The 25925-nt window shown below is 50.9% G+C and overlaps 1 protein-coding gene across 1 annotated transcript; it reads left to right on the forward strand.

Annotated features, from left to right (window-relative positions):
• Positions 1 to 3005: 3005 nt before the first annotated feature.
• On the forward strand, positions 3006 to 16451 carry NPR1 (natriuretic peptide receptor 1). Its single transcript, XM_020890817.2, has 22 exons — positions 3006 to 3798; positions 4483 to 4682; positions 5123 to 5236; positions 5644 to 5779; positions 6126 to 6217; positions 6813 to 6948; positions 7317 to 7401; positions 8290 to 8410; positions 9010 to 9084; positions 9242 to 9319; positions 9727 to 9831; positions 10085 to 10156; positions 10264 to 10420; positions 10698 to 10853; positions 11095 to 11263; positions 12213 to 12359; positions 12445 to 12568; positions 12722 to 12790; positions 13265 to 13439; positions 13678 to 13776; positions 15233 to 15324; positions 15472 to 16451. Exons 1-22 carry the CDS (start codon positions 3087 to 3089, stop codon positions 15532 to 15534), a joined length of 3177 nt encoding a protein of 1058 aa, XP_020746476.1. The 5' UTR covers positions 3006 to 3086; the 3' UTR covers positions 15535 to 16451.
• Positions 16452 to 25925: the final 9474 nt, after the last annotated feature.

Raw genomic sequence — 25925 nt, forward strand, 5'->3', positions numbered from 1 at the left:
CTTTCCACGCAAGGATGGGCATGATGAAGGACAGAAACAGTAAAGACCTAACAGAAGCAGAAGAGATGAAGAGGTGGCCAGAATACACAGAAGAACTATACAATAAAGGTCTTAATGATAGTGACTGTGGTCACTCACCGAGAGCTGGACTTCTCAGAGTGTAAAGTCAAGTGGACCTTAGAAAGCATTACTACAAACAAAGCTAGTGGAGGTGATGGAATTCCAGCTGTGCTATTTCAAATCTAAAAGATGATGCTGTTAAAGTGTTGGACTCAAGATGTCAGCAAATTTGGGAAATTCAACAGTGGCCACAGGACTGGAAAAGATCAATTTTCATTCCAATGCCAAAGAATGTTCAAACTACTGTACAATTGTGCTCATTTAACATGAGAGCAAGGTTATGCTCAAAATCCTTCAAGCCAGGCTTCAGCAGTACGTGAACGGAGAACTCCAGATGTATACACTGGATTTAGAAAAGGTAGAGGAACCAAAGATCAAATTGCCAACATTTATTGGATCATAGAGAAAGCAACAGAATTCCAGAAAAACATCTATTTTGGCTTCACTGACTACACTAAAACCTTTGACTGTGTGGATCACAATAAACTGTGGAAAATTCTTCAACAGATGGGAATACCAGACCACCTCACCTGTCTCCTGAGAAACTTGAATGCAGGTCAAGAAGCAACAGTTAGAATCAGACAGGGAAGACCGGTTCAAAATTGAGAAAGGGGTACAACAAGGCTGCATATTGTCGCTCTACTTATTTAACTTCTATGCAGAGTACATCATGTGAAATGCCATGCTGGAAGAATCACAAGTTGGAATCAAGATTGCCAGGAGAAATATCAATAACCTCAGATATGCAGATACTACCATTCTAATGGTAGGAAGTGAAGAGGAACTAAAGAACATCTTGCTGAGGGTGAAAGAGGAGAGTGAAAAAGTTGGCTTAAAACTCAACACGATTAAAACTAAGATCATGGCATCCGGTTCCATCACGTCATGGCAAGTAGAAGGGGGAAAAGTGGAAACAGTGGCAGATTTTATTTTCTTGGGCTCCAAAATCACTATGGACGATGACTGCAGCCATGAAATTAAAAGACACTTGCTCCTTGGAAGGAAAGCTATGAAATCTAGACAGCATATTAAAAAGCAGAGACATTACTTTGCCAACAAAGGTCCATATAATCAAAGTTGTGGTTTTTCCAGTAGTCATGTATGGATGTGAGAGTTGGAGCATAAGGAAGGCTGAGCGCTGAAGAATTGATGCTTTCAGACTGTGATGCTCGAGAAGACTCTTGAGAGTCCACTGGACAGCAAGAAGAACAAGCCAGTCAATCCTAAAGGAAATCAACCCTGAATATTCATTGGAAGGACTGAAGCTGAAGTTCCAGTACTTTGGCCACCTGATGTGAAAAGCCTACTCACTGGAAAAGACTCTGATGCTGGGAAAGATTGAAAGCAAAAGGAAAAGGAGGTGGCAGAAGATGAGATGGTTAGAGAGCATCACCGACTGAATGGACAGGAGATAGTAAAGGACAGAGGAGTCTGGTGTGCTTTAGTCCCTGGGGTGGCAAAGATTCGGACATGACTTAGTGACAGAACAACAGCAAGGACAAATATACACACACAGAATCTTCATATTTATGCCTTCAGCATCTAGTTGGTGCTTAACATGTACTAGGTCCTTTGAAAGTCTACAGTGTAGAAGTTTGCTGATCTTTGGTCCTGAGCGACTGATCTGAACTGAACTGAGGCAGTTTTCAGAGGTTGGCGCGCAATACCGCCAATGACTTCTTCTGGCCACTAGAGGGCAGACTGATTTCACAGCTGTCCTGCCCCCGGCCCAGCTGTCAAGGGCCCCCCAAACACTCCCCAATGTACGCCTCCGCTTGTCATTTCCAACACTGTCTGCCACCGTCCCGACAAATCTCACTTTACTCATCCTCTTTAAGACGAAGCAAATGCACACGCCGGCAGCGGCCCTGAGGTCACACCTCTTCGCTTCAGCGGCCACCCACCAGCTCTCCCTCCCGTTCCTACGGCCTTTTGGGAACTAAAGAGTTAACTCCGCCCTCCACCCGGTCCTTTTTCTCCACTAATCCGCTCTGTCCGGTAGCTGGGGGTGGGTGACATCCTAGATAGAGTGGCCACGGAACCCTGGATTCAACTACTTTATTTTCCAGAAACCGTCACCCTCCTGCCCCACAACCTGACACACAACCAAACACCTTTTCCGGCTAAGATCCCAAACCTTCACCTCTTTCTTCCCGGGACGGAGTCAGGTAGGAGGAGAGGGACAAGGTGGGGCGCAAGAGGCAAGCTGTTACTTCCACACATCTCTGTTCTCCCCATCCCCTTGAGGGAGCCCCTTCTGCGGGTACCGCTTCTCGGAGGAGAAACACATTAGGCCCGCCGAGAAGCGGGAAGAGGATCTAGAGGAAACCGCGCGGGCTGAGAGGCTCGGGAGAGTCCGCGACTTCGGGGCAGGGAGGAAGGAGTTAAAGATCCAGGCTTGGTTCTACTGTCTCTGAGTCTGGGAGGGGAAGCGGCCGGGAGGGAGGGTTCTGAGCTTGGCTTGGGTCCTCCCCAGTTCCCCCCGGACTGTCGGAGACTCGGGCCGGCCGGACGCCCCTTCTGGCACACTCCCTGGGCCAAGCGCTCAGGCACACATACAAACCCTCACACTCCTCTTTTCCCCCCCCGGCGCCCTCTCTCCCATCCTTCTCCGCCGAGCGCTCGCTCGCGCTCTCTTTCTCTCTCCTAACAGACGCGCACACACACACGCACGCACGCACACACACACGCACCCCGTGGTTCACACTCGGGTCCTCTCGGCCCCCGCGCTCTCCTCGCACCCACCTGCTCCGCAGAGCCCTGGGCACACCCCTAGGTCGCGCCCCTGGCGCTCCCGGCGCGGACTGTCGCAACTAGAGGGGGCGGCGTGCTCCGGTGAGCGCCCCCGCTCCGCCCCTCTTCCCTCCCACGGGGGCGCTCCCGGTGCCCAGTACCGGCCGCTGAGCCGGAGTGGACGCTCGAGGCCATGGTGGGAGCGCTCGCCCACCACGGTGCCCGCTGAGGCCATGCAGCGCCCCGGGCGCCCCTCCGGCGCCCGCCTGCGCCTGCTTCTGCTCCTGCCGCCGTTGCTACTGCTCCCGGGCAGCTACGCTGGCAACCTGACGGTGGCCGTGGTGCTGCCTCTGACCAACACCTCGTACCCGTGGTCTTGGGCGCGCGTGGGACCGGCGGTGGAGCTGGCCCTGGCCCGGGTGAAGGCGCGGCCGGACCTGCTGCCGGGTTGGACAGTCCGCACGGTGCTGGGCAGCAGCGAGAGCGCGCTGGGCGTCTGCTCCGACACCGCTGCGCCCCTGGCCGCCGTGGACCTCAAGTGGGAGCACAGCCCCGCGGTGTTCCTGGGCCCCGGCTGCGTGTACGCCGCCGCCCCCGTGGGCCGCTTCACCGCGCACTGGCGGGTGCCGCTGCTGACCGCCGGCGCCCCCGCCGTGGGCTTCGGAGCCAAGGACGAGTACGCGCTGACCACCCGCGCGGGACCCAGCCACGCCAAGCTAGGCGACTTCGTGGCGGCGCTGCACCGACGGCTGGGCTGGGAGCGCCAGGCGCTCGTGCTCTACGCCTACCAGCCGGGGGACGACCAGCCCTGCTTCTTCGTGGTGGAGGGTCTGTACATGCGGGTTCGCGACCGCCTCAACATCACGGTGGACCACCTGGAATTCGCCGAGGGAGACCGCGATCACTACGCCATGCTGCTGCGCACCGTGCGGCGTAAAGGCCGAGGTAGAGGCAGGGCACACCCGTCTGGCCGCTTGGCCTCCGGGCCTTCCCTGGGACTTGACCTCTCTCCTGGCTGCACCAAACGTCTCCTCCTCTGGGCCCTTCACTGCTGCCTCGGCCTCCTCCGCCCCGTCCACCTCTGAGTTTCTATTTCCCTGTCTTTCTCCATGGCCCCCTCTCTTCCTAGGCTCGCCTCGATTCTCACCTCCCCACTCCCTCGCCTCCTTCCCACCGATTCCTCCGGAGTTAATTTAACAGAGGTAAAAAAGCCTCCAGCTACCACCCTGACACTTGGTGGGGCCCCAGCTTAGTTCCTAGCCCTCTTTTTCTCCCCCGTTTTCCATCTCTTCCCAGCAGCCTCCTTCCCTGCTCCAGCTTCTCCTCCCGGAGCTCCATATGCCCTCTTGTCTTCCAGTCCCCTCTCCAGCTGGCCCTCCCCTGCTCTCCCTGCCCCACCCCTCACCTTCCCCACCTTCAGCTCCATTATTCCTGCTCTCCTTGTCTGGCCTCCTTCTTCCTCCCCCTCCCACAGCCTTCTCTGTTGTCTTTCTCCTGCTTAGCCTAGACTGAGCCAGAAGTTCCACTTAACCACCACAGGGTCTCTGAACTTTCTCTGTGGGTGCCCCCGCTTCAGTTTCTCCTCCATTCCCTGACACCCTGGCTTCCCTGGCTTCTCTCTCTCCCCAGTTATCTACATCTGCAGCTCGCCGGATACTTTCAGAGCCCTCATGCTTCTGGCCCTGGAAGCTGGCCTGAGTGGGGACGACTATGTTTTCTTCCACCTGGACCTCTTTGGGCAAAGCCTGCAAGGTGCACACGGCCTTGCTCCCCGCAGGCCCTGGGAGAGAGGAGATGGGCAGGATGTCAGTGCCCACCAGGCCTTTCAGGTGAGGGTCCAGCTTGGAAGCCCAGGCTGTGGGGCTCTGGGTTGGGGGCACATCGCTTCTAGCTCCTGGGTGCCTCAGTGTCTGAAAGGATTCCAGAAAAGAAGTTACTGATGCTTGTAGGGAGTTAGGTGACAGAAGGACAGGGGGCTGGGGCCACGGGTACATAGAGGGTCGGAAGACTTCAGAACTAGGAGGCTAAAAATATGAGAGAATGCCCTTGAGGCGGGATAATGTTCACATCCCGTCAACCATCAGGACTTAGAAATGCCATCCCAGTTCATCCCCTGTTTTGATGCAGGCAGCACCTCATGCGGAACATGGGGTCCAATCTGACTTTGAGCTAAGCAGAGGTGCAACTCTGGGAGGTGGGCACTCAGGATACAGGGAGGACCAGAGTCAGCATCCAGCCAGCTCTCCCCTCTCCACTGACTCCTCCTCAGGCTGCCAAAATCATTACATATAAAGAGCCGGATAATCCCGAGTACTTGGAATTCCTACAGAAGCTAAAACGCTTGGCCCTTGAGCAGTTCAACTTCACCATGGAGGATGGCCTGGTAGGAGCGGTCCTGGGTGATGTGGACCCCGAATCTCCACTCCACAGCCCTCTGCTGGTCTCTACCCCACTATCTCAGCCTCCCTCCTATTCCCGGTCTGCCCTTCTCTCCCTTCCCTTTGCTCCCCTATCTCTCCTGATGATGGAGGGCGGCACTGACAATTGTCCAACCTCTGAACCTCAAATCTTTATCAGTAAAATGAGGATGATACGTCCTGCCCCATGTGCCTAGCAGGTGTATACAGGTGTGTCTTATAAGTATTGAAATCTCTCTGCACGTACATGGGTAGGGTTGTTTTCGCCCATCCTCTTCCAAGTTCCCATTCCCTCCCATTCCCTGCCCCACAGCACCCCACTCTGCACCCCTCGTACCTCCCCCCACCAGCCCAGCTCTCTCTGTCCCTGCAGGTGAACACCATCCCAGCGTCCTTCCACGATGGGCTCCTGCTCTACATCCAGGCGGTGACGGAGACTCTAGCACACGGGGGAGCTGTCACCGACGGGGAGGGCATCACTCAGCGGATGTGGAACCGAAGCTTCCAAGGTCAGGGACTGCAGGGGGCAGGAATGGGCTACCCTGGGGCACCCCAGGCAGGAGGCAACAAGAAGCCTCTGGGCCTGCAGTGCAGGTAGTCCTTACACACACCAGTCTCTTCCTCTCCTCCAAGCTGCCTTTAGGCTTTCTTTCCCATCTCACTAGTGTCATTAGAAGTCTTCTTAAGTGCCCAACGCCAGTCATTCCTGCTGATGACATGTCTGTCTCTTTTATTATATGTGTGTGTGTGTGTGTATTCGGAGGGCAAGACAGACAAGATCAAAAGATGGAGATGAGGTCTGGAGTCCCTGAACTTTCACTCTCAAAACACAGCCATCATCCTCCATACCCCCAGGTGTGACAGGATACCTGAAAATGGACAGCAATGGAGACCGGGAGACTGACTTCTCCCTCTGGGATATGGATCCTAACACTGGCGCCTTCAGGGTAAGGTTGTGCCCCCAAGAAGGCAGTGCCGACTGGGAGTGACATCTCACCTTCCCACCTCAGTGCATAAGAGCGAACCCTGGATAAAAGCGATCCAGCCAATCTGGAGGAACAACCAGAATGATAGGGACTTGGGTGTTGTCCTTGGGGAGCCCCATGTGTAAGTAGGGAACACAGCCCTGCCCTCAGCAAGCCCCATGTCTCTGAAGGGAGGCAGGATCCCCTCCCAGCAGAGACAGGCTATACTCAGAAGGAGGAGTATATGGTTTAGGCCTGGGATGTGGACTGAAAACACTGCCTTTTCCTATTTCCTGGGTGCTTCAATCCCGGATTACAAACTTCCTGAGTGTGGGACTGTGATTCTAAACAGAATATAGAAGTGCTTAAGTCATTGTCAAGTTTGTCCATTCTGATAACATGGGGCGTGGGTATGAAGCTGTCTGTATCCAGTCACGCCAGGGGCTCGGTGAACTGTTGACAGGGCAGACTCAGTCTCTGGCAGCGGAGGTTGGGTAGGTGGGGGGCAGGACTGCTTCCCTGGACAGGAGGCCTCACCAAGGGCCCTTGCCCGCCCACCACTCCTGCCCTCCCATAGGTTGTTCTGAACTTCAATGGGACTTCCCAAGAACTGCTGACCATGTCAGGGCGCAAACTGAACTGGCCCCTGGGGTATCCACCTCCTGATGTCCCCAAGTGCGGCTTTGACAATGAGGACCCAGCCTGCAACCAAGGTGACTGCCCCTTGCCTTCCTGGCCTCCATTCTGGAGACACTGCATGCTTCCTGTTCAGGGGATCGAATAGGTGCTGCTCTCTGGCACCGAGGGTTTCCCACAGAGACTCCGCCTGCCATTTTTGTTCCTTTGCCCACCATCTGCATTCACTGATTAAATATTAAAAAGTGCTGGGACTTCCCTGGCAGTCTAGTGATTAGGACTCCATGCTTCCACTTTAGGCATGGGTTCAAATCTCAGTCAGGAAAGGATCCTGCATGCCATGCAGGGCAGCCAAAAAAAAAAATTATATATAAAAAAGTTCTTCTTTCTCCTGTCCAATGTCTATCTCACATCTCTCTTGCTGCAACTCTGTCCTCCTCCGTAGACCACTTCTCCACCCTGGAGGTGCTGGCTTTGGTGGGGAGCCTCTCCCTTCTCAGCATCCTGATCGTCTCCTTCTTCATATACAGGTGAGCCTGGGGATGAGGGTGGTGACTGAGGCTGGAAGGCCTGGAGAACCAGTAGCAGAGGAAGTGGCAGGGGCCCAGAGTGGAGGGGGGGGGGGGGGGTGAAGGGCCAGCACAGCAAAGCCCAGGGAGATGGGGGAGAAAAGAGACTAAAAAGCCCTCCAACGAAGAAGGAGGGGAAAGGGCTTCCCAGGTGGTGCTAGTGGTAAAGAACCCCCCTGCCAACGCAGGAGACTTAAGGAGGCACCAGAGATAGGAGTGGCCAAGGAGGATCTGGGAGATCCAAGAAGGAGCGGATCTGTTGGAGCATCATAGGATGTGGGTTCTGAGCTGAGGCTGGTCTATCCTCCCTTCCTGTTTATACAGACCAGATGGGAAGCAATGTGTTGGACCCATATTAGCTGACCAAGGATGATGGTTCGGCCATGTACCAGGGGCTGAACCCAGAGCAGAGGAGAGAGATAAGGAAGACTCACTCCTGCCTTCTGGTGGGAGGCTGACAGGTGCAGGAAAAGTTGATGACAGAGGGAAGCAAGGAGGGAGAGAAGAAAATCAGGGCTGGTTGAGCATAAATTGTGTGCCAGGCACTTCCACACACATTTCTTTTCATTCTTATAACAATGCTTTGAAATAAACGTCAAGATCCCCAGTTTCCACATGAGGACATTTAGACATGAACATGAGCCTCAGAGAAGTGAAATGACTACCTCAAGGTCCCCAGTGAGGCAGAATTTCACCTAAGCCTCCTGACTCCGAGCTGAGAGGCTGTAACTGCCCCACCCATCTCTCAGCTCCTGCAGAGATCCCAGGGCTCTGCGGAGGGGCTGCTGAGTACCCCCGCCCTGGGTCAGGAGCTCAGACGTGGGCTCAGGTGCAGGTTTCGTGCCCCAGGAAGATGCAGCTGGAGAAGGAACTGGCCTCAGAGCTGTGGCGCGTGCGCTGGGAGGACCTGCAGCCCAGTAGCCTTGAGAGGCATCTCCGGAGTGCAGGCAGCCGGCTGACCCTGAGCGGGGTAAGAACTCCACTACTGGGGAGAAGGGGGCTGAGCGGGGTACGGGTATGGGGGTTAGCACCTGACGAGTTAGGGTAAAGAGCAAGATTCTCGTCCCAGCTCTGCCTTTACTTGCTATGTGACCTTGGGCAAGTCACATACCCTCTCTGAGCCCATCTCAGATAATGATTACATCCACAGAGCCTCCCTCACAGGTCAGTGATAGCATATGTGAAAATACATTTTTTTAAAAGTAAATAATGAGAACCTACTGAATAACACAGGGAACTTCTAGTCAATGCTCTGTGGTGACCTAAACGGGAAAGAAATCTGAAAAAGAAGGGATAGGTGTGTACATACATTTGATTCACTTTGCGGTACAACAGGGTCCAACACAACACTGTAAAGCAACTACACTCCAATAAATCTTGTTTTTTAAAAAGTAAGTAAATGAGGAAAGGATTTCAGGATGAGCTAAAATTCCACACATTGAGCTGGATGACAGGATGAGGCAGGGTGACACAAAGATAAGGCAGGGTAGTGAAGAGCAGAGCTCAAACAGCCAGGATGGAGAACTGGGCCCACTGGCTGACCATCCCTCCTGTGCTCCACCCCTTCAGAGAGGCTCCAATTATGGCTCCCTACTGACCACAGAGGGCCAATTCCAAATCTTTGCCAAGACAGCGTATTATAAGGTAAGTCTGCGTAAGACCACTGGTCCTCTGGATGGGACAGGGTTGTGCTCTGATGAAGGACTGAGGAGGGTCTTAGGGCAGTGGTGGGCTGTCAGAGCGGTGGGGTTCCCAGTGCTGGGCTCTTTCCTCACAGTGACCACCTCCACTCCTTGCTCAGGGCAACCTCGTGGCTGTGAAACGTGTGAACCGGAAACGCATTGAGCTGACACGGGAAGTCCTGTTTGAGCTGAAGCATGTAATGTGCGGAGGGAGGGAAGGAGGCAGTGGCCTGGGGAAGAATCTGGGGATATGGGGAGGTTGGCCAACAGAAGCAGCATGGAGGGACCACAGTGTATCCTAGGAAAGGGTGGGCACTAGAGCCGTGGGAGGGGCCCTTGCACATTGTGAGTAGAATCACAGATGCGAGAAGGGCTACTGGAGATTTCCTAGGGGCTCCGCTGGATGGGCTTAGGAGGCAGAGGGAATAGGGAGCAGATTCTGGGGACAGGTTCTTTCAAACAGGAGTGGGAATCACGGGAAGCTCCTAGAATGTCTAGAGAGAATACATCGGGACTTAGGAAGAGTGAGGGGTCCCTGAGGGTAGGGGCGATTTGGTGCGGAGTGAGGTCTCTGCCAGGCTCTGATGCTGGCTCTCGCCTGCAGATGCGGGATGTACAAAATGAACACTTGACCAGGTTTGTGGGAGCCTGCACTGATCCCCCCAACATCTGTATCCTCACAGAGTACTGTCCCCGTGGGAGCCTACAGGTGAGGGTAACAAGGGAGTGTCAGGACACCTGGGTCCAGCCCTGAGTCCGCCCTTGACTGACCATAAGCGCAAGCCTCTCCTTTTTTCTGACCTTTATTTTCCCCATCTGTAAAATGGAAGTGGGGGAGGGCGGTGGCACCAGAGTAAATACGAAGCTTTATTCTCTTCTGCCAGTTTATGTCAGTGGGACCCCTGCACTCCTCCTCCTGGGGGCACATGCAGGGTGCAGGGCTGACTCTCACTGCCCTGCAGGACATCCTGGAGAATGAGAGCATCACCCTGGACTGGATGTTCCGGTACTCGCTCACCAATGACATTGTCAAGGTAGGTCGGGTATAGCCCACTGGGTGTGGGGTGAGGGGCCAGACAGGCCTCTTCTCTGGCCCTGGTTGGAGGTCCCACTCAGACCCCTGCCTCCCCAAACTTCCCAGGGTATGCTGTTCTTACACAATGGGGCCATATGCTCCCATGGGAACCTCAAGTCATCCAACTGCGTGGTAGATGGGCGCTTTGTGCTCAAGATCACCGACTACGGGCTGGAGAGCTTCAGGGATCCAGAGCCAGAGCAAGGACACACCCTCTATGCCAGTGAGCCCTGCATGACTCTGACCCCGAACCCCCACGGCCAGCACAACCCGATGGGGACACTGATGCCCTGGCCTGCGATGGGCTCAGGCCCACCTTTCCTGACTGCCAGCTCAATTCATCATCAGTAGAAAGCCGAGTCAGACGAAGTTGTCTCAAGTCGCTTCTAGCTCTAGCACCCCATGTTTTGTCTCCAGATCAGCCCAGCCACTTCCTTGTTTCCCGTCACCCCTTAGCTTTGGGGCCCTTCACCCTGTGACTCCTGACCTCTGACCCACAGAAAAGTTGTGGACAGCCCCTGAGCTCCTGCGAATGGCCTCGCCCCCTGCCCGGGGCTCCCAGGCTGGTGATGTGTACAGCTTTGGGATCATCCTTCAGGAGATTGCCCTGAGGAGTGGCGCCTTCCACGTGGAAGGTTTGGACCTCAGTCCCAAAGGTGAGAGGACCACACTTTCCCCTAATGCCGCCACACTCCACTGACCCCAGCTCGAGAGAGAGGGAATCCTGGAAACACTGCCCCCTTCTCCTCCACTGTGGCCAGTGACCCCAAGCACAGCTGGCCCAGGTCCCTGCGGGGCTTCCCCAGCCCTTGCTCTGGTCCTGGGCTTCCCCACCTCGTTACTCAACAGGCCCCAGGCTGAACCCATCCCTCATCCTCTCTCCCTGCAACCACACAGAGATCATCGAGCGTGTGACTCGGGGCGAGCAGCCCCCCTTCCGGCCCTCCCTGGTCCTGCAGAATCACCTGGAGGAACTGGGACAGTTGATGCAGCGCTGCTGGGCCGAGGACCCACAGGAGCGGCCGCCCTTCCAGCAGATCCGCCTGATGTTGCGAAAATTTAACAGGTCATTGGCGTTAGTCCTGGGCTGTCCCAGCCTCCTCCACCCACAGCAGCCACCATGTATCCCACGCTTAAGTCTTATCCCTGTGGTGGGTGGCAGAGCCCATGCACAGTCCCCCAGACACAGCCTGCTCCAGCCCACCACAGCCCCCTCTGTGAATACTGTGGGACCCAGTTGTCCCCACAGCCACCCACTTTTCATACCAGTGTGCTCCCCGGCCCCTGCTCCACAGTCTTCACTGGTAAGCAGAGTAAATGGCCTTGCACCTCCTCCCTTTGCCTCTCTGTCCTCCACGGGAGCTCCCACCCATCCTTTGCTGCCCTTTCCCAGTGTGCTCTATGGGGGCCGGTTCCTCCAGGCACACCCCTTAGCTAGTCTGTGCCCTCACTCTTCTCAACTGATCCCTGTTCCTTTCTACCTCTTCTGTGTGCATGTGTGCTAAGTCACTTCAGTCGTGTCTGACTCTTTGAGATCCTATGGACTATATAGCCTGCCAGGCTCCTCCCTCCATGGGATTTCCCAGGCAAGAATACTGGAGTCGGTTGCCATGCCCTCCTCGAGGGGATCTTCCTGACCCAGGAAGATCGAACCCTCGTCTCCTGGGTCTCCTACATTGGCAAGCGGGTTCTTTGTCACTAGCACCACCTGGGAAGCCCTCTATCTCCTCCACCTCCTTCTAGCCTACTTGTGTTCAACAAAATGAGCAGAAGAGTCAATACATCTGAAGCTTCAGACTTGACCCTGGGGACTCAAGGAAGAGTTGGACTTTCTTCCTACCCTCTGCCCCTGCACTCCCATCCTGCTGTGTCCCACAACCCTGACCATCTCCAGGGACTCTGCTGCAGTATAAGCTAACTTAAGTCTGGGGAGGGTGAGAGCCTGGGGTGGGCACTGCAGCGTTGGGCATGCTGCTCCCCTCTGACCACCACCCCCTCCGCCACCCTGCTCCCAGGGAGAACAGCAGTAACATCCTGGACAACCTGCTGTCACGCATGGAGCAGTACGCCAACAACCTGGAGGAGCTGGTGGAGGAGCGGACCCAGGCCTACCTGGAGGAGAAGCGCAAGGCTGAGGCCCTGCTCTACCAGATTCTCCCTCAGTGAGTGCCTGCGCCTCGTGCCCCTGCCAGCCCTGCCCTGGCCCCGGCTCATCTTCTGATCCTGCCCCTGTCCCTGGCCCCTCAGCTCAGTGGCTGAGCAGCTGAAGCGTGGGGAGACGGTCCAGGCCGAAGCCTTTGACAGCGTCACCATCTACTTCAGTGACATCGTGGGTTTCACAGCCCTATCAGCAGAGAGCACGCCCATGCAGGTAAGTCAGGCACAGCTACAGGTGTGAGAGCAGCCAGGTGTGCTTGGCTTCTCATCTCCATCCCACAGGTCTGCCTTCTGGGTCTGCATTTTCCACCTGAGCCCAGGTGGGGCCCCTTACTCCTCACTCCTTGTGGATGCTCTTTTCTTCCAGGTGGTGACCCTGCTCAACGACCTGTACACTTGTTTTGATGCTGTCATAGACAATTTTGATGTATACAAGGTAAGTAAAGATGGGAAGGGACAGACAGATGTGGACAGGGTTACAGAAAAGTGAAGGGTAGAATGACACAGAGCCTTAAGAGAGAAGACTAGCCTGAAGAAGGAAATGGCAACGCACCCCAGTATTCTTGCCTGGAAAAGTCCATGGACAGAGGAGCCTGGTGGGCTGCAGTCCATGGGGTCCCATGACAGAGCATGCACGCATGAGGTGGGTGGAGGGAGATGGGTAATAAACAGGTAGAACTGAAGAAAAAGGAGAGAGAAGACTAAGGGACATGGGCAAAGGCAGTGTCACGAGGAGGTGTCACAAGGAGACCCAGGAACCGGCAGAAAAACCGGGCGGAGTATGGAGGATGAGCAAACACAATGGCTGGTAGGCGGGTAGACTGGGAGACAGTGCCCTCTGGGTGACGGCCCACGCTGGGAAGAGAAAGTTGGAGCCCTCAGGCCCTGCACTCTCTCACGACCCTCACAGGTGGAGACCATTGGTGACGCCTATATGGTGGTGTCCGGGCTCCCGGTGCGGAACGGGCGGCTGCACGCCCGCGAGGTGGCCCGCATGGCCCTGGCGCTGCTGGACGCGGTGCGTTCCTTCCGCATCCGCCACCGGCCCCAGGAGCAGCTGCGCCTGCGCATCGGCATCCACACGGGTGAGGCCGCCGAAAGACCGGAGACCAGCCCCAGCTCTCTGCAGCGCTACCTACGCGCGCGCATACACCTTCACCTCCCCCCACCACACACACACCCTTGGGCTCCCACCGACCACAGACCCCACCTGCTGCCTCTCCTGGGGCACCCTACCCTAGCCTCACCCTCTGGCCCCACCTAGGTCACCTAGGTCACCCTCCATTCCTCCCACCTGAACTGATGGGCTTCCACTCCCTTCAGGACCCGTGTGTGCCGGCGTGGTGGGGCTGAAGATGCCCCGGTACTGTCTCTTTGGGGACACAGTCAACACTGCCTCAAGAATGGAGTCTAATGGGGAAGGTACTCTGGGTCCCCTGGGCGGGACAGGGTGGGCAGGGGGGTTGTAGTTGCCCGCCTGGCAGCGGATGCCTTCCACTCCCTGTTCTTTCTCTTCCCGAGTTGCCTTCTTATAAGGGTTCAACTTGGCCAGGTCACTTTGAGTCTAATCAGAGACGCAGGTCCCAGCTGCCCACTCTTGCCAAATGACTGAGAAGTCTTTCCAGACCAACGTCTGGCAGTTTCCAGCAGGAATCTTACCTTTAGAGCCCTCTTGAGTGTGGTCAAGAGGGCTTCAGAGCCGCCCACTTGGGTGTGAATCTCAGTTCTACAACTGATGTTTCATGTCAATTTGCTACACCTCTCTGAACCCCTGTTTTCCTTATCTGGAAAATGAGAATGAAACATCTATCAGAAAAGTTGTTTGAGAAAGTCATATAACATGACTAGCACGTAATTGTTCAGCTTGTCTGAGCTTCAGCTGTTTATCTTTAAAATGATGATGTCTTGGGTTATAAAAAAACACAGCACAACCCCTGGAACACAATGGGTACCTGATAAATGCTTGCTCCCAGCTCTTCCCTTGGGCTTGCTTCCTGTCGATCTGCTTCCTGCTGTAGTCAACACAGTTCAATTCAGTCACCATTTATTGAGCAACTACTGAATACCAGGCCCTGGAATACTAAGATGACCTAGACCACAGTTTGCTAGGGACTCAAGGAAGGGCTGCAGGGAACAGCAGTCAGGAAGCCTGGGCCTGACCTCAGCAGCCTGCACAGATCTCCTCTCCAAGGCCTGGGCACCCTCAACCCTAAAATGAGGGTGTTAAGTTAAAAAATGATGATAGCAACCGATTGTATAGTGCCTCCTAAGTGCCAGATTCTTTTAAAATAGTGTATGAGTAACATTAGATTTAATCCACACAAGAGTGCTTTGAGATGGGTCCTGTCACTCTCAGCATTTTGTAGACAAGGAAAGTGAGGCACAGAGAGTTAATATTACTTCCCCAGCCAAGTGTCCAAGCTGGGATTTGTACTAGGCAGTGCAGGCTCCACTGTCTGAGCCCTTGACCTCTACACTCTACTATCTGTCTAGAGCCTGGTGATGCTCTGAAGTGCTGTCCAATGGAACTTTCTGCAGTAATAGAAATGCTCTATAAGCTGTGTTGTCCAATATGGTAGCCTCTGAGGCATTGTGTTTTATTTATTTATTGCATTTTAACTGTATTTCATTTTAATTACAATTTAAATAGCTACATGTGTCTATGGCTATCATGGTGGACAGCACAGCTCTGGAATTCTTAGGGTGAGGCCTATGTGGTCAGACACCACGTGGAGTGGGTGGGTGGGACTCTGAATTAGGAGGCTTCTTTCAGGGCTAAAGGAAGGTGGGAGAGCATCTTTCTAGCCCTACGGCCCCCAATCTCCTGCTCCCAACTCTTGCATCTCTCGTCTCCCTTCTCCTCCTTTATCCTACCCAGCCCTGAAGATCCACTTATCTTCTGAAACCAAAGCTGTTCTGGAGGAGTTTGGTGGTTTCGAGCTGGAGCTTCGAGGGGATGTAGAAATGAAGGTAGAAAGTCCCTGCCCTCACGACCCCTTGAGGTCCCTGCAGGGCTCACCTTCCCCCAGGCCCCTTCTCAAGCAACCATCCCCATTCCCATCATTTGGGAAAGTGGATGTATCACTCCCTACCCCAATGTCCTCTTTTTCCCTCCAGGGCAAAGGCAAAGTTCGGACCTACTGGCTCCTGGGGGAGCGAGGGAGTAGCACCCGAGGCTGACCTGGCTCCCCTCCTGGCCTTCCACTCCCCTCTTCCCTGGGCCAGAGATGACAGAGAGATGCCAGCATCAGCCCGTCCACAGCAACCCCACACTGCCAAAGAAGTGGCTTGAACAACTCAGATGTGCTGACCCCAGTGGCGACACCAGATACTACCTCTGAAAGAGGACTTGTATGGGGGAGAACTTGGAGCCCACAGGACTGGACCAAAACTCACAGTCATGCCCAGGGAACACACACATACACACACACTCACTCTTCACCCTATCCCAGGCCAGGCCAGGCTGGGATGTGGATTCCTGAATCCTCCTGCCCCTCCCTGTGCCCTGCTCCCTCAACCTTGCTACACTGTGACTATTATTGGGGGGGCGGGAAGAGCCCCCTGAGTGGGAATAGAAGGGACTATAGATGAATCTAGGGGCTGGGGGGAGCCCACATCTGGGCCTAGCCCACAGGGGCCACAAACACCCCGAATCCCCCATGACCCAACACAAGATATTCAGCACATAGGGGAGAAAGGGAAGTACAGAGGGCTGTGGGCTTGTATGCCTTGCTTCTCCTGTGAGTGGAGACCATTAAAATCTTTATTCCAGTGACAGTGTCTTTTCTCAAGCCAGGGTTGCCAGGAAACACACCCATATTCTCTACCCTCAACTTTAAATAAGACGTTTCTCAAGCTGGCATTTTAATATGTGAGAAAGTTCCCTTCAACTTTGAGGGACCAGTGTAACAGCCTATGAGTGACCCCAGCAGTGCTGACTCTGTTGGTCTCAGGATCTGTTTACACCCTTAAGAACTACTGAGGGCCCCAAAGAGCTTTTATGTGGGTTATATCTATCGATATATTCTGTATTAGAAATTAAAACAAGTCTTTATTAATTCATTTAAAATAACTTTAATAAACCCATCACATGTTAATTTTTTACTGCTTTATCAAAGACATTCTTGAGAGAAACTGGCTTTTTGTTTTGTTTTGTTTTTGAAGATTACAATGACTAGTTTGGTGCTACTGCCTTGATTTATGCTAAGACATCGGCCTTTTAACCCCATTGTTTTTGCACCATCAGTGTACATAACAACAGTCAATAAGGTAAATAAAAAACTTCCCCGGAAATCCAGTGGTTAAGACTCCACACTCTTGATGCAGGGACACAGGTTTCATCCCTGGTCAGGGAACTAAGATTCTGTGTGCTACTCAGTGCAGCCAAAAAAGGGAAAATAATATATAATTAGTAGGATTATGGGGGAAAAAAACTTTTTTTTAAATTGGCAATGCTGCGCAGTTTGCAGGATCCTACTTCCTCAACTAGGGATTGAACCCAGGCCACAGCAGTGAAAACACCAAGTCCTAACCACTGCACTGTCAGAGAATAATCATGAAAATCATTTTGACCTCATCCATCCCCTGAAATGGAGAAGGAAATGGCAACCCACTCCAGTATTCTTGCCTGGAGAATTCATGGACAGAGGAGCCAAGCAGGCTACAGTCCATGGGGTTGCAAAGAGTTGGACATGACTGAACTGACTGACTGAACAACATCCCCTGAAAGGATCTTGCGGATTCACAAAATCTGTGGACTACGCTTTGAGACCTCTATTTACTTGCTCTATTACCCAATGCCCAGCATACAGTAGGAATATAATGAGTGCAGACTGAATGGGCAGTCCTGGCACCTGCCCCAGGAGGTCTGGGAGCCAAGAAGGAGGGTGCGGTGGGAACATAGGGATCCCTTTTTACCTCAGTTGAAATGTAGGAATTGTCCACCTGCCCATCCGTTCCCCTGCCGGTGTAGACAAATGTGAGTGATAGTTTACAACTCTCAGTGGGGCTCAGGGCCCTCCTTTCCCTGCTCCGGCCACCCACCCCACCCCCTTCCTGAGCAGGCAGGCAGGAATGTGAATGCGGGGGAGAGGTGGCTGCAGTTTCACCTCCCCCGTGGGGAAAGAAAGTGCCAGACATTTCTTCAGTACCATCCATCAAGTGCAGACAGGCCCCTCCTCCGACCTCCCCAAGCCTCTTCCTGGAGTCCACGCCCAGCGGCACTGGAGGTCAGGATGGTCCAGGGAGAGCTTGGAGGTCTGCCTTGGGGACAGCGCTCCTTGATACAAAAGTGGCTGAAGAAAGGTTAAGTTGTCCTCCCTTTGTCTAATGAGTCGTCTTGATATCCTGTGCTCCCTGCCCACCCTTTTTGGCCTCAGTCAGATTTGATTTATTGGGAGAGGGAGCTAGCACAGTCAAGTCCTCACCCTCCTCAGCTGGGGACAAATAGCTCTGGGAAGGCCTAACACAGAAGGGTGGTTGCCTTGGTAACACGGCAGCACATCCAACTTCCTGATGGGCCCTGGTGGCCATGTTGACTCCCAAACTCCCATTCCACCTCCCCCGGGGTAGTGACAATCCTAGAAGAGAGAGGAAATACTAAAGAGAACTGTGGGGCCTAAGAAGTCAGATCAGGGTGGAGGTTGGGATATCCAGGAGACTGGGGCTTTGGAGAGGGGAGACTGCAAGAGATGAGGTGGGGAAGGAAGCGGGGAGCTGATAGACTGAGGAGCCCCAGTCAGACAATTGTAGGAAATTGCCGGTCAGATCCTTCCGGGGCAGCCTGGCTCCGCTGCGGGCACTTGGAGGGGAGGGGGCTGGGGGAGTGGGTGTGAAGACAGGCCAAGGGAGTCGATGACTTCAGTAGTTCGAGAACTTTCACTGGAACTCAGGAGATTTCCTTCCGGAGTTAGGCTCCCGAAGCCAGGAAGGACTGGGAAAGCCATTACTGAGGGGAGGTGGGGGGCGGGTAGGCGGGCAGGGTCTGAGCCGAGCAGTAGCGCCCCCACCCGCTAGCCGGGGAGACGGATTTGCGCCAGGACCTCCGCCCACGTGGGAGGGGCTGTCTAGCCTCGCTTGAGTTTCGCCGGCTGTCCTGCAGAGTGGGTCTGGGAGGGTGGGAGGCAACAGGGTTTCCCTGGAGTAAGATAAGAATAATAACAACAGTAATCATTGGCATTCGATTGTGCCTTGCAGTTGACTAAGGCTTTCACATACATTAGCTCATCAGCCCACGTGACACCCTTGGAAGGGGAGGGAGGGAGCGCAGCTGGAGGTAGGAGGGCCCAGCTATGGTCCAGCTGCGGGTAGGAGGGCCCGCTGTAAACAGTGTGCAGAGGGAACCAGCGGTGCGAGAGCCTGGGACCCGAAAAATAGAGAGAGCGCTGACAGAAAAAGACAAATATCTTCACACATCACGCCCCCCTCCATCCTCTCTCTTCTGTAGGTCTAAGAGCTTGGGTAGTTTATTTATTATAGCATACATTTAGTGATAATGTTTTAAAAATGGTTTATACCTTTCAGGACAGATCCAGGGAATCTAACTAGCAGTAGAGGCCAGTTTTGCAGCCTGAAAGTCATTTTTTTCTTTTTAATTGCAAGAGCTATAAAAATATAAAAATAAATTAACCGTTAAAAAATACCTAATAAAAAAATACCTAATGCTGTTCAGGGAGATTTAATCTCATTGAACTGGAATGCAATTAAGAGTCCAGGCGAGGTGTTTACCATCAAGATGCTGATAAATCTGGATGCTGGTGAGGAGGATAAGGCCTTAGAAGAGAGAAGTTGTGGGGCAGGAACCCACTTAATTGCAGTGCTAACTGCAGGCGTAGTGAGGGGGTCCAGATGGGGAAAAGTCCTACCCACCCAGTTCCCTATCACAAATTTCACCCGTGAGTGAGTGGTCAGGCTGATTGCCCTGTAAGAACCTTTCCATAGCAAAGATTCCATAATCAGATGCATCTGTTAATCACTATGACACCTCTTCTGGACTTGATGCATCCCACTGTTACTGTCTGCCTTAGACTTTCAAATGTGGACTGCACATGGCATACATTGACTGTTGATAATGTCCTGTGATCAGGTCAGCTTCTCTTGTCTCAGCCCATCAAACTCCCCGCAGGCCAAAACCAGGCCATCATACCATATAGAACTCAGGATTCAGAACTGGAGCAACCTCAAACCTCTAGCAAGTGAGAGGCTGTATGATGCTGATTGGAAGGACTGACGCTGAAGCTGAAACTCCAATACTTTGGCCACCTCATGCAAAGAGTTGAGTCATTGGAAAAGACCCTAATGCTGGGGGCAGGAGGAGAAGGGGACGACAGAGGATGAGGTGGCTGGATGGCATCACCGACTCAATGGACATGAGTTTGAGTAAACTCCAGGAGTTGGTGATGGACAGGGAGGCCTGGCGTGCTGCAATTCATGGGGTCACAGAGAGTCGGACACGACTGAGTGACTGAACTGAATTGAACTGAAGAGACTAATTCTGGATTCAAATTTCAGCTCCACCTAAAATATATATTTTGGCCTTACTGTGAGGCATGTGGGATCTTATTTCCCCCACCATGGATTGAACCTGTGCCCCCTGCAAAGGAAGGGTGGAATCTTAACCATGGGACCTCAAGGGACAACCCTCTGCCACCTATAATCCAAGTAGCTTTGGGCAAACTTCTCAATTTCCCTAAGTGTCAATTTTCTGCTCTAATGTGGCTGTTGTTGTTCAGTTGCTAACTCATGTCCGACTCTTTGTGACTCCAAGCACACCAGGCTTCTCTGTTCCTCACCATCTCCCGGAGTTTGCCCAAGTTCATGTCCACTGAATCGGTGATGCCATCCAATCATCTCATCCTCTGTTGCTCTAACATGGGAATGATCATAGAAAGACCTACCCCATAGGGTTGCCTGGAGGATTATGTTTTTTTCCCATCATATCCTTAGAACACTTTAGGGCAGGTAATAGGAACTTATTAAGTTTGCTGCTATTATTAAATGTCTATATTATGCAAATTATAATGCTAAATGTAAGGAGTTACTGATATCCAGGAACAGTTGTAAGTGAAATACAACATGATTAGACCCCTCAATGAGAGGTAAGATCTAAAAATCTTACAAGATAAGCTAGAGGTTATGCATTTCAACTCCTTATCTGGGACTGAAATCCTTTTAAAAAGTCTGTGTATCTTTCATGTTCTACTGGAAAACTTTCAGGGACTTGGAACTAAGACCATTCTATTTTTGAACAGCTGTGATTAGAATATTCTTCCTGATATAAGAAGATGGAGATATTTCAATCATAAGAATTCCTTTTGAGGAAATAATTTTTGTTTACAGACAAGGAAGCATGCTCATGCTCCTTCAACTGCCTTCTAAGGAAAGCGCATCTTGTTGTATGAAGAGTCCTTTGTTTTTCTGAGCCTCGAGCTGAGTTTTTATGTAAATTGTGAGCTCAGGATGAGCTTGGCTAATAAATCCGCTTGTGTGACAGTTTAGAGAAGAAGCAAGGATAGAGATATTCCAGTAGCTGAACAGAGACTTTGGAGACCAGATATATCTAATAGAGACTTTAAAAAAAGAAAAAAAGAAGTAGTGATTGGAGTTCCCTGGTGGTCCAGTGGTTAGGGCTTGGCACTTTAACCTTCAGAGCCTAGTTCAATGCCCGATTGGGGAACTAGGATCCCACAAGCACTGCCAAAAACAAGAAAACAAACAAACAAAAAACTTGTGACTTTATTGTTTTCTAGAAATGACACACTTCTATAAAGAGGTACAGAGAAGAAACTAAAACTTGGCCATTGAATAGTTACTGTTAGCATTTGATGAACATCATTCCGGTGTGAATTAAAAATTCTTTGATGTTGGATATTTAATATAAATTCCATTTGTGTTTATGGAAAGGCCAATCTGCCTCTTACCTTTTCCGCTGGCCCTATCACTGCCGTTTCTAGCTCTGTAAAAGTCTCCTCTCTCTTCCAAGGACAACCTGACCCCCTAATCCTAACCCCTCTTCCTCCCCCTCCATCCTCTCCATTGGAGTCTCAGCAATATAACATCACTAGTTTCTTTAGAGATTTCTCTAAAATCTGACTCTAAACTCTGTACCATTCTGGGTGAGCTCCTATGTGTTCACTCTGGTTCATCAACGCCCTTTTGACAGCCTACCTACCTGTCTGGAGCACAATCACTCAGGTGAAGTCTAAGGAGTGCACAGAGCAGGAAACTGTCACCTCCTAGCATCTGTCACACGATGGGCTATTATGGAACTTGTGGTCACACATATACCTCTCTCCCCCGACCTCCACAGTTTTTCTGACGTTGCTACTGTTAATCCAAGTCTCTCATATTGTGTTCTTTTTTCAATTTCAAAATAAAAAATACCTATTTTACTAAAGATTCCATATAGATGATGAGGAGGAGGAGGGTTATGTCACTGAGAGCACAATCAGTTCAGTTCGGTTGCTCAGTTGTATCCGACTCTTTGTGATCCCCATGGATTGCAGCAACCCAGGCTTCCCTGTCCATCACCAACTCCTGGAGCTTGCTCAAACTCATGTCTGTTGTCAGTGATGCCATCCAACCATCTCATCTTCTGTAGTCCCCTTCTCCTCCTGCCTTCAGTCTTTCCCAGCATCAGGGTCTTTTCCAGTTAGTTCTTCGCATCAGGTGACCAAAATACTGGAGCTTCAACTTCAGCATCAGTCTTTCCAATGAATATTCAGGACTGATTTCCCTTAAGATAGACCGGTTTGATCTCTTTGCAGCCCAAGGGACTCTCAAGAGTATTCTCCAACACCGTAGTTCAAAAGCATCAGTTCTTCGGCGCTCAGCTTTCTTTATGGTCCAACTCTCACGTCTATATATGACCACTGGAAAAACCATAGCTTTGACTAGATGGACCTTTGTTGGCAAAGTAATGTCTCTGCTTTTTATTGTGCTGTCTAAGTTGGTCATAGATTTTCTTCCAAGGAGCAAGCATCTCTTAATTTCATGGCTGCAGTCACCATCTGCAGTGATTTTGGAGCCCAAGAAAATAGTCTCTTACTGTTTCCACTGTTTCCCCATCTGTTGGCCATGAAGTGGTGGAACTGGATGCCATGATCTTAGTTTTTTAAATGTTGAGTTTTAAGCCAGCTTTTTCCCTCTCCTCTTTCACTTTCATCAAGAGGTTCTTTAGTTCCTCTTTGCTTTCTGCCATCAGAGTGGTATCATATCTGAGGTTATTGATATTTCCCCTGGCAACCTGATCCCAGCTTGTGCTCATCCAGCCCAGCATTCCACATGATGTACTGTGCATATAAGTTAAATAAACAGGGTAACAATATACAGCCTTGTTGTACTCCTTTCCCAATTTGGAACCAGTCCATTGTTCTATGTCCGGTTCTAACTGTTGCTTCCTGACCTGCAAACAGATTTCTCAGGAGGCAGGTAAAGTGGTCTGGTATTCCCATCTCTCGAAGAATTTTCCACAGTTTGTTGTGATTCACACAGTCAAAGGCTTTAGCATAGTCAATGAAGCAGATGTTTTCCTGAAATTCTCTTGCTTTTTCTATGATCAAACGGATATTGATCTCTTATTCCTCTGCCTTTCCTAAATCCAGCTTGGACATCTGGAAGTTCTCGGTTCATGTACTATTGAAGCCTGGTTTGGAGGATTTTGAGTATTACTTTGCTAAAGTGTGAGATGAATGCAATTGTACTGTAGTTTGAACATTCTTTGGCGTTGGAATGAAAACTGATCTTTTCCAGTCCTGTGGCCACTGCTGAGTTTTCAAATTTGCTGGCACATTGAGTGCAGTGCTTTAACAGCATCTTTTAGGATTTGAAATAACTCAGCTGTAATTTCATCATCTCCACTAGCTTCTTCCGTAAAGATGCTTCCTAAGGCCCACTTGACTTTGCACTCCAGGCTGTCTGGCTCTAGGTGAGTGATCACACCATCATGGTTATATGGGTCATGAAGATCTTTGTTGTATAGTTCTTCTGTGTATTCTTGCCACCTCTTCTTAATATCTTCTGCTTTTGTTAGGTCCATTCCATTTCTGTCTTTTATTGTGTCCATCTTTGCAAGAAATGTTCCCTTGGTATCTCTAATTTTCTTAAAGAGGTCTCTGCTGCTGCTAAGTCGCTTCAATCGTGTCCAACTCTGTGCAACCCTATAGACTGCAGCCCACCAGGCTCCCCAGTCCCTGGGATTCTCCAGGCAAGAACACTGGAGTGGGTTGCCATTTCCTTCTCCAATACGTGAAAGTGAAGACACTCAGTCCTGTCTGACTCTTAGTGACCTAATGAACCAAAGCCTATCAGGCTCCTCCATCCATGGGATTCTCCAGGCAAGAGTACCGGAGTGAGTTGCCATTACCTTCTCCAAAGAGGTCTTTAGTCTTTCCCATTCTATTGTTTTCCCCTATTTCTTTGCATTGATCATTAAGGAAGGCTTTCTTATCTCTCCTTGCTATTCTTTGGAACTCTGCATTCAGATGGATATATCTTTCCTTTTCTCCTTTGCCTTTTGCTTCTCTTCTTTTCTCAGCTATTTGTAAGGCCTCATCAGACAACCATTTTGCCTTTTTGCATTTCTTTTTCTTGGGGATGGTCTTGACTACTGCCTCCTGTACAATGTTACAAACTTCCATCCATAGTTCTTCAGGCACTCTATCAGACCTGATTCCTTGAATCTAGTTGTCACTTCCACTGTACAATTGTAAGGGATTTGATTTAGATCATACCTGAATGATCTAGTGGCTTTCCCTGCTTTCTTCAATATAAGTCTGAATTTTGCAATAAGGAGTTCATGATATGAGCCACAGTCAGCTCCTGGTCTTGTTTTTGCTGACTGTACAGAGCTTATCCATCTTCGGCTGCAAAGAATATAATTAGTCCGATTTCGGTATTGACCATCTGGTGATGTCCATGTGTAGAGTCTGCTCTTGTGTTGTTGGGAGAGGGTGTTTGCTATGACCAGTGCATTCCCTAGGCAAAACTCTGTTAGCTTTTGCCCTGCTTCATTTTGTATTCCAAGGCCAAACTTGCCTGTTACTCCAGATATCTCCTGACTTCCTACTTTTGCATTTCAGTCCCCTATGATGAAAAAGTCATCTTTTTTTGTTGTTAGTTCTAGAAGATCTTGTAGGTCTTCATAGAACTGTTTGACTTCAGCTTCTTTTACATTAGTGGTTGGGGCATAGACTTGGATTACTGTGATATTGAATGGTTTGCCTTGGAAATGAACAGAGATCATTCTGTCATTTTTGAGATTGCACCCAAGTACTACATTTCAGACTCTTTTGTTGACAGTGAGGGCTACTCCATTTCTTCTAGAGGATTCTTGCCCACAGTAGTAGATGTAGTGATCATCTGAATTAAATTTGCCCATCCAGTCCATTTTAGTTCACTGATTCCTAAAATGTCGATGTTCACTCTTGCCATCTCCTATTTGACCACTTCTAATTTACCTTGATTCATGGACCTAACATTCCAGGTTCCTACACAATGTTATTTTTTATAGCACTGGACTTTACTTCCATCACCAGTCACATCCACAGCTGAGTGTCATTTTTGCTTTGACTCAGCCTCTTCATTCTTTCTGGAGGTATTTCTCCACTCTTCTCCAGTAGCGTATCAGACATCTACTGACCTGGGGAGTTCATCTTTCAGTGTCATATCTTTTTGCCTTTTCATACTGTTCATGGGGTTCTCAGGGCAAGAATACTGAGGTGGTTAGCCTTCTCTGGTGGACCACTTTCTGTCAGAATTCTCCACCATGACCCATCCATCTTGGGTGGCCCTACCTGGCATGGCTCATAGTTTCACTGAGTTAGACAAGGCTGTGAGCCATGTGATAGCACAATATTCCTACCTAAAAACTCATTAGACAGGCTCACCGTCCTCAAATTCCCTCTCCAGCCAGCCACCAGCCAGGATGGATCCAAAGTTTTGTGGGTCTGGAAACTTATACAATTTGGTGGATCCTCTTTAAGAAAGACAATACAAAATTGGCAATGAAATATTTAATTAGAATGTGAAGATAAAGTTACAAATTAAAAATTTTACAAATTTTAAATTTCCAAAAGCTGACAAACATCCAGACATACCAAAATCCAGAAAAATAGCTATCTTTTTTCTCTTCCATTTATTATTTATTTATTTATTTGGCTTCATTGAGTCTTAGTTGCGTCCTATGGGATCTTTTGTTGCGGCACACACACACACACACACACACACACACGCTATCTAGTTCTGGCGCCCAGGCTCAGTAGTTACAGGGCACAGGTTTAGTTGCTCCGAAGGATGTGGAATCTTAGTTCCCTGACCAGGGAACAAACCAGCATCCCCTGAATTGTAAGGTGGATTCTTAACCACAGGACACCCAGGGAAGTCCCTCCATTATTGTTTATTACAAGACATTGAATGTGATTCCCTGTGCCACACAATAGAACCGTGTTGTTTGTTTTATATATAGTAGCTTGTATTTTGGAGAAGGAAGTGGCAACCCACTCCAGTGTTCTTGCCTGGAGAATCCCAAGGGACAGAGGAGCCTAGCGGGCTGCCATCTATGGGGTCGCACAGAG

This window comes from Odocoileus virginianus, chromosome 5 (assembly GCF_023699985.2).
Source record: "Odocoileus virginianus isolate 20LAN1187 ecotype Illinois chromosome 5, Ovbor_1.2, whole genome shotgun sequence".
Taxonomy (NCBI): Eukaryota; Metazoa; Chordata; class Mammalia; order Artiodactyla; family Cervidae; genus Odocoileus; species Odocoileus virginianus.

Coding starts and splice junctions, on each gene's coding strand:
- NPR1 (XM_020890817.2), top strand. CDS start 3,087: ATGCAGCGCCCCGGGCGCCCCTCCGGCGCCCGCCTGCGCCTGCTTCTG. Junction 10,157..10,263: donor TCACCAATGACATTGTCAAG/GTAGGTCGGGTA, acceptor CAAACTTCCCAG/GGTATGCTGTTCTTACACAA. Junction 12,791..13,264: donor ACAATTTTGATGTATACAAG/GTAAGTAAAGAT, acceptor CGACCCTCACAG/GTGGAGACCATTGGTGACGC.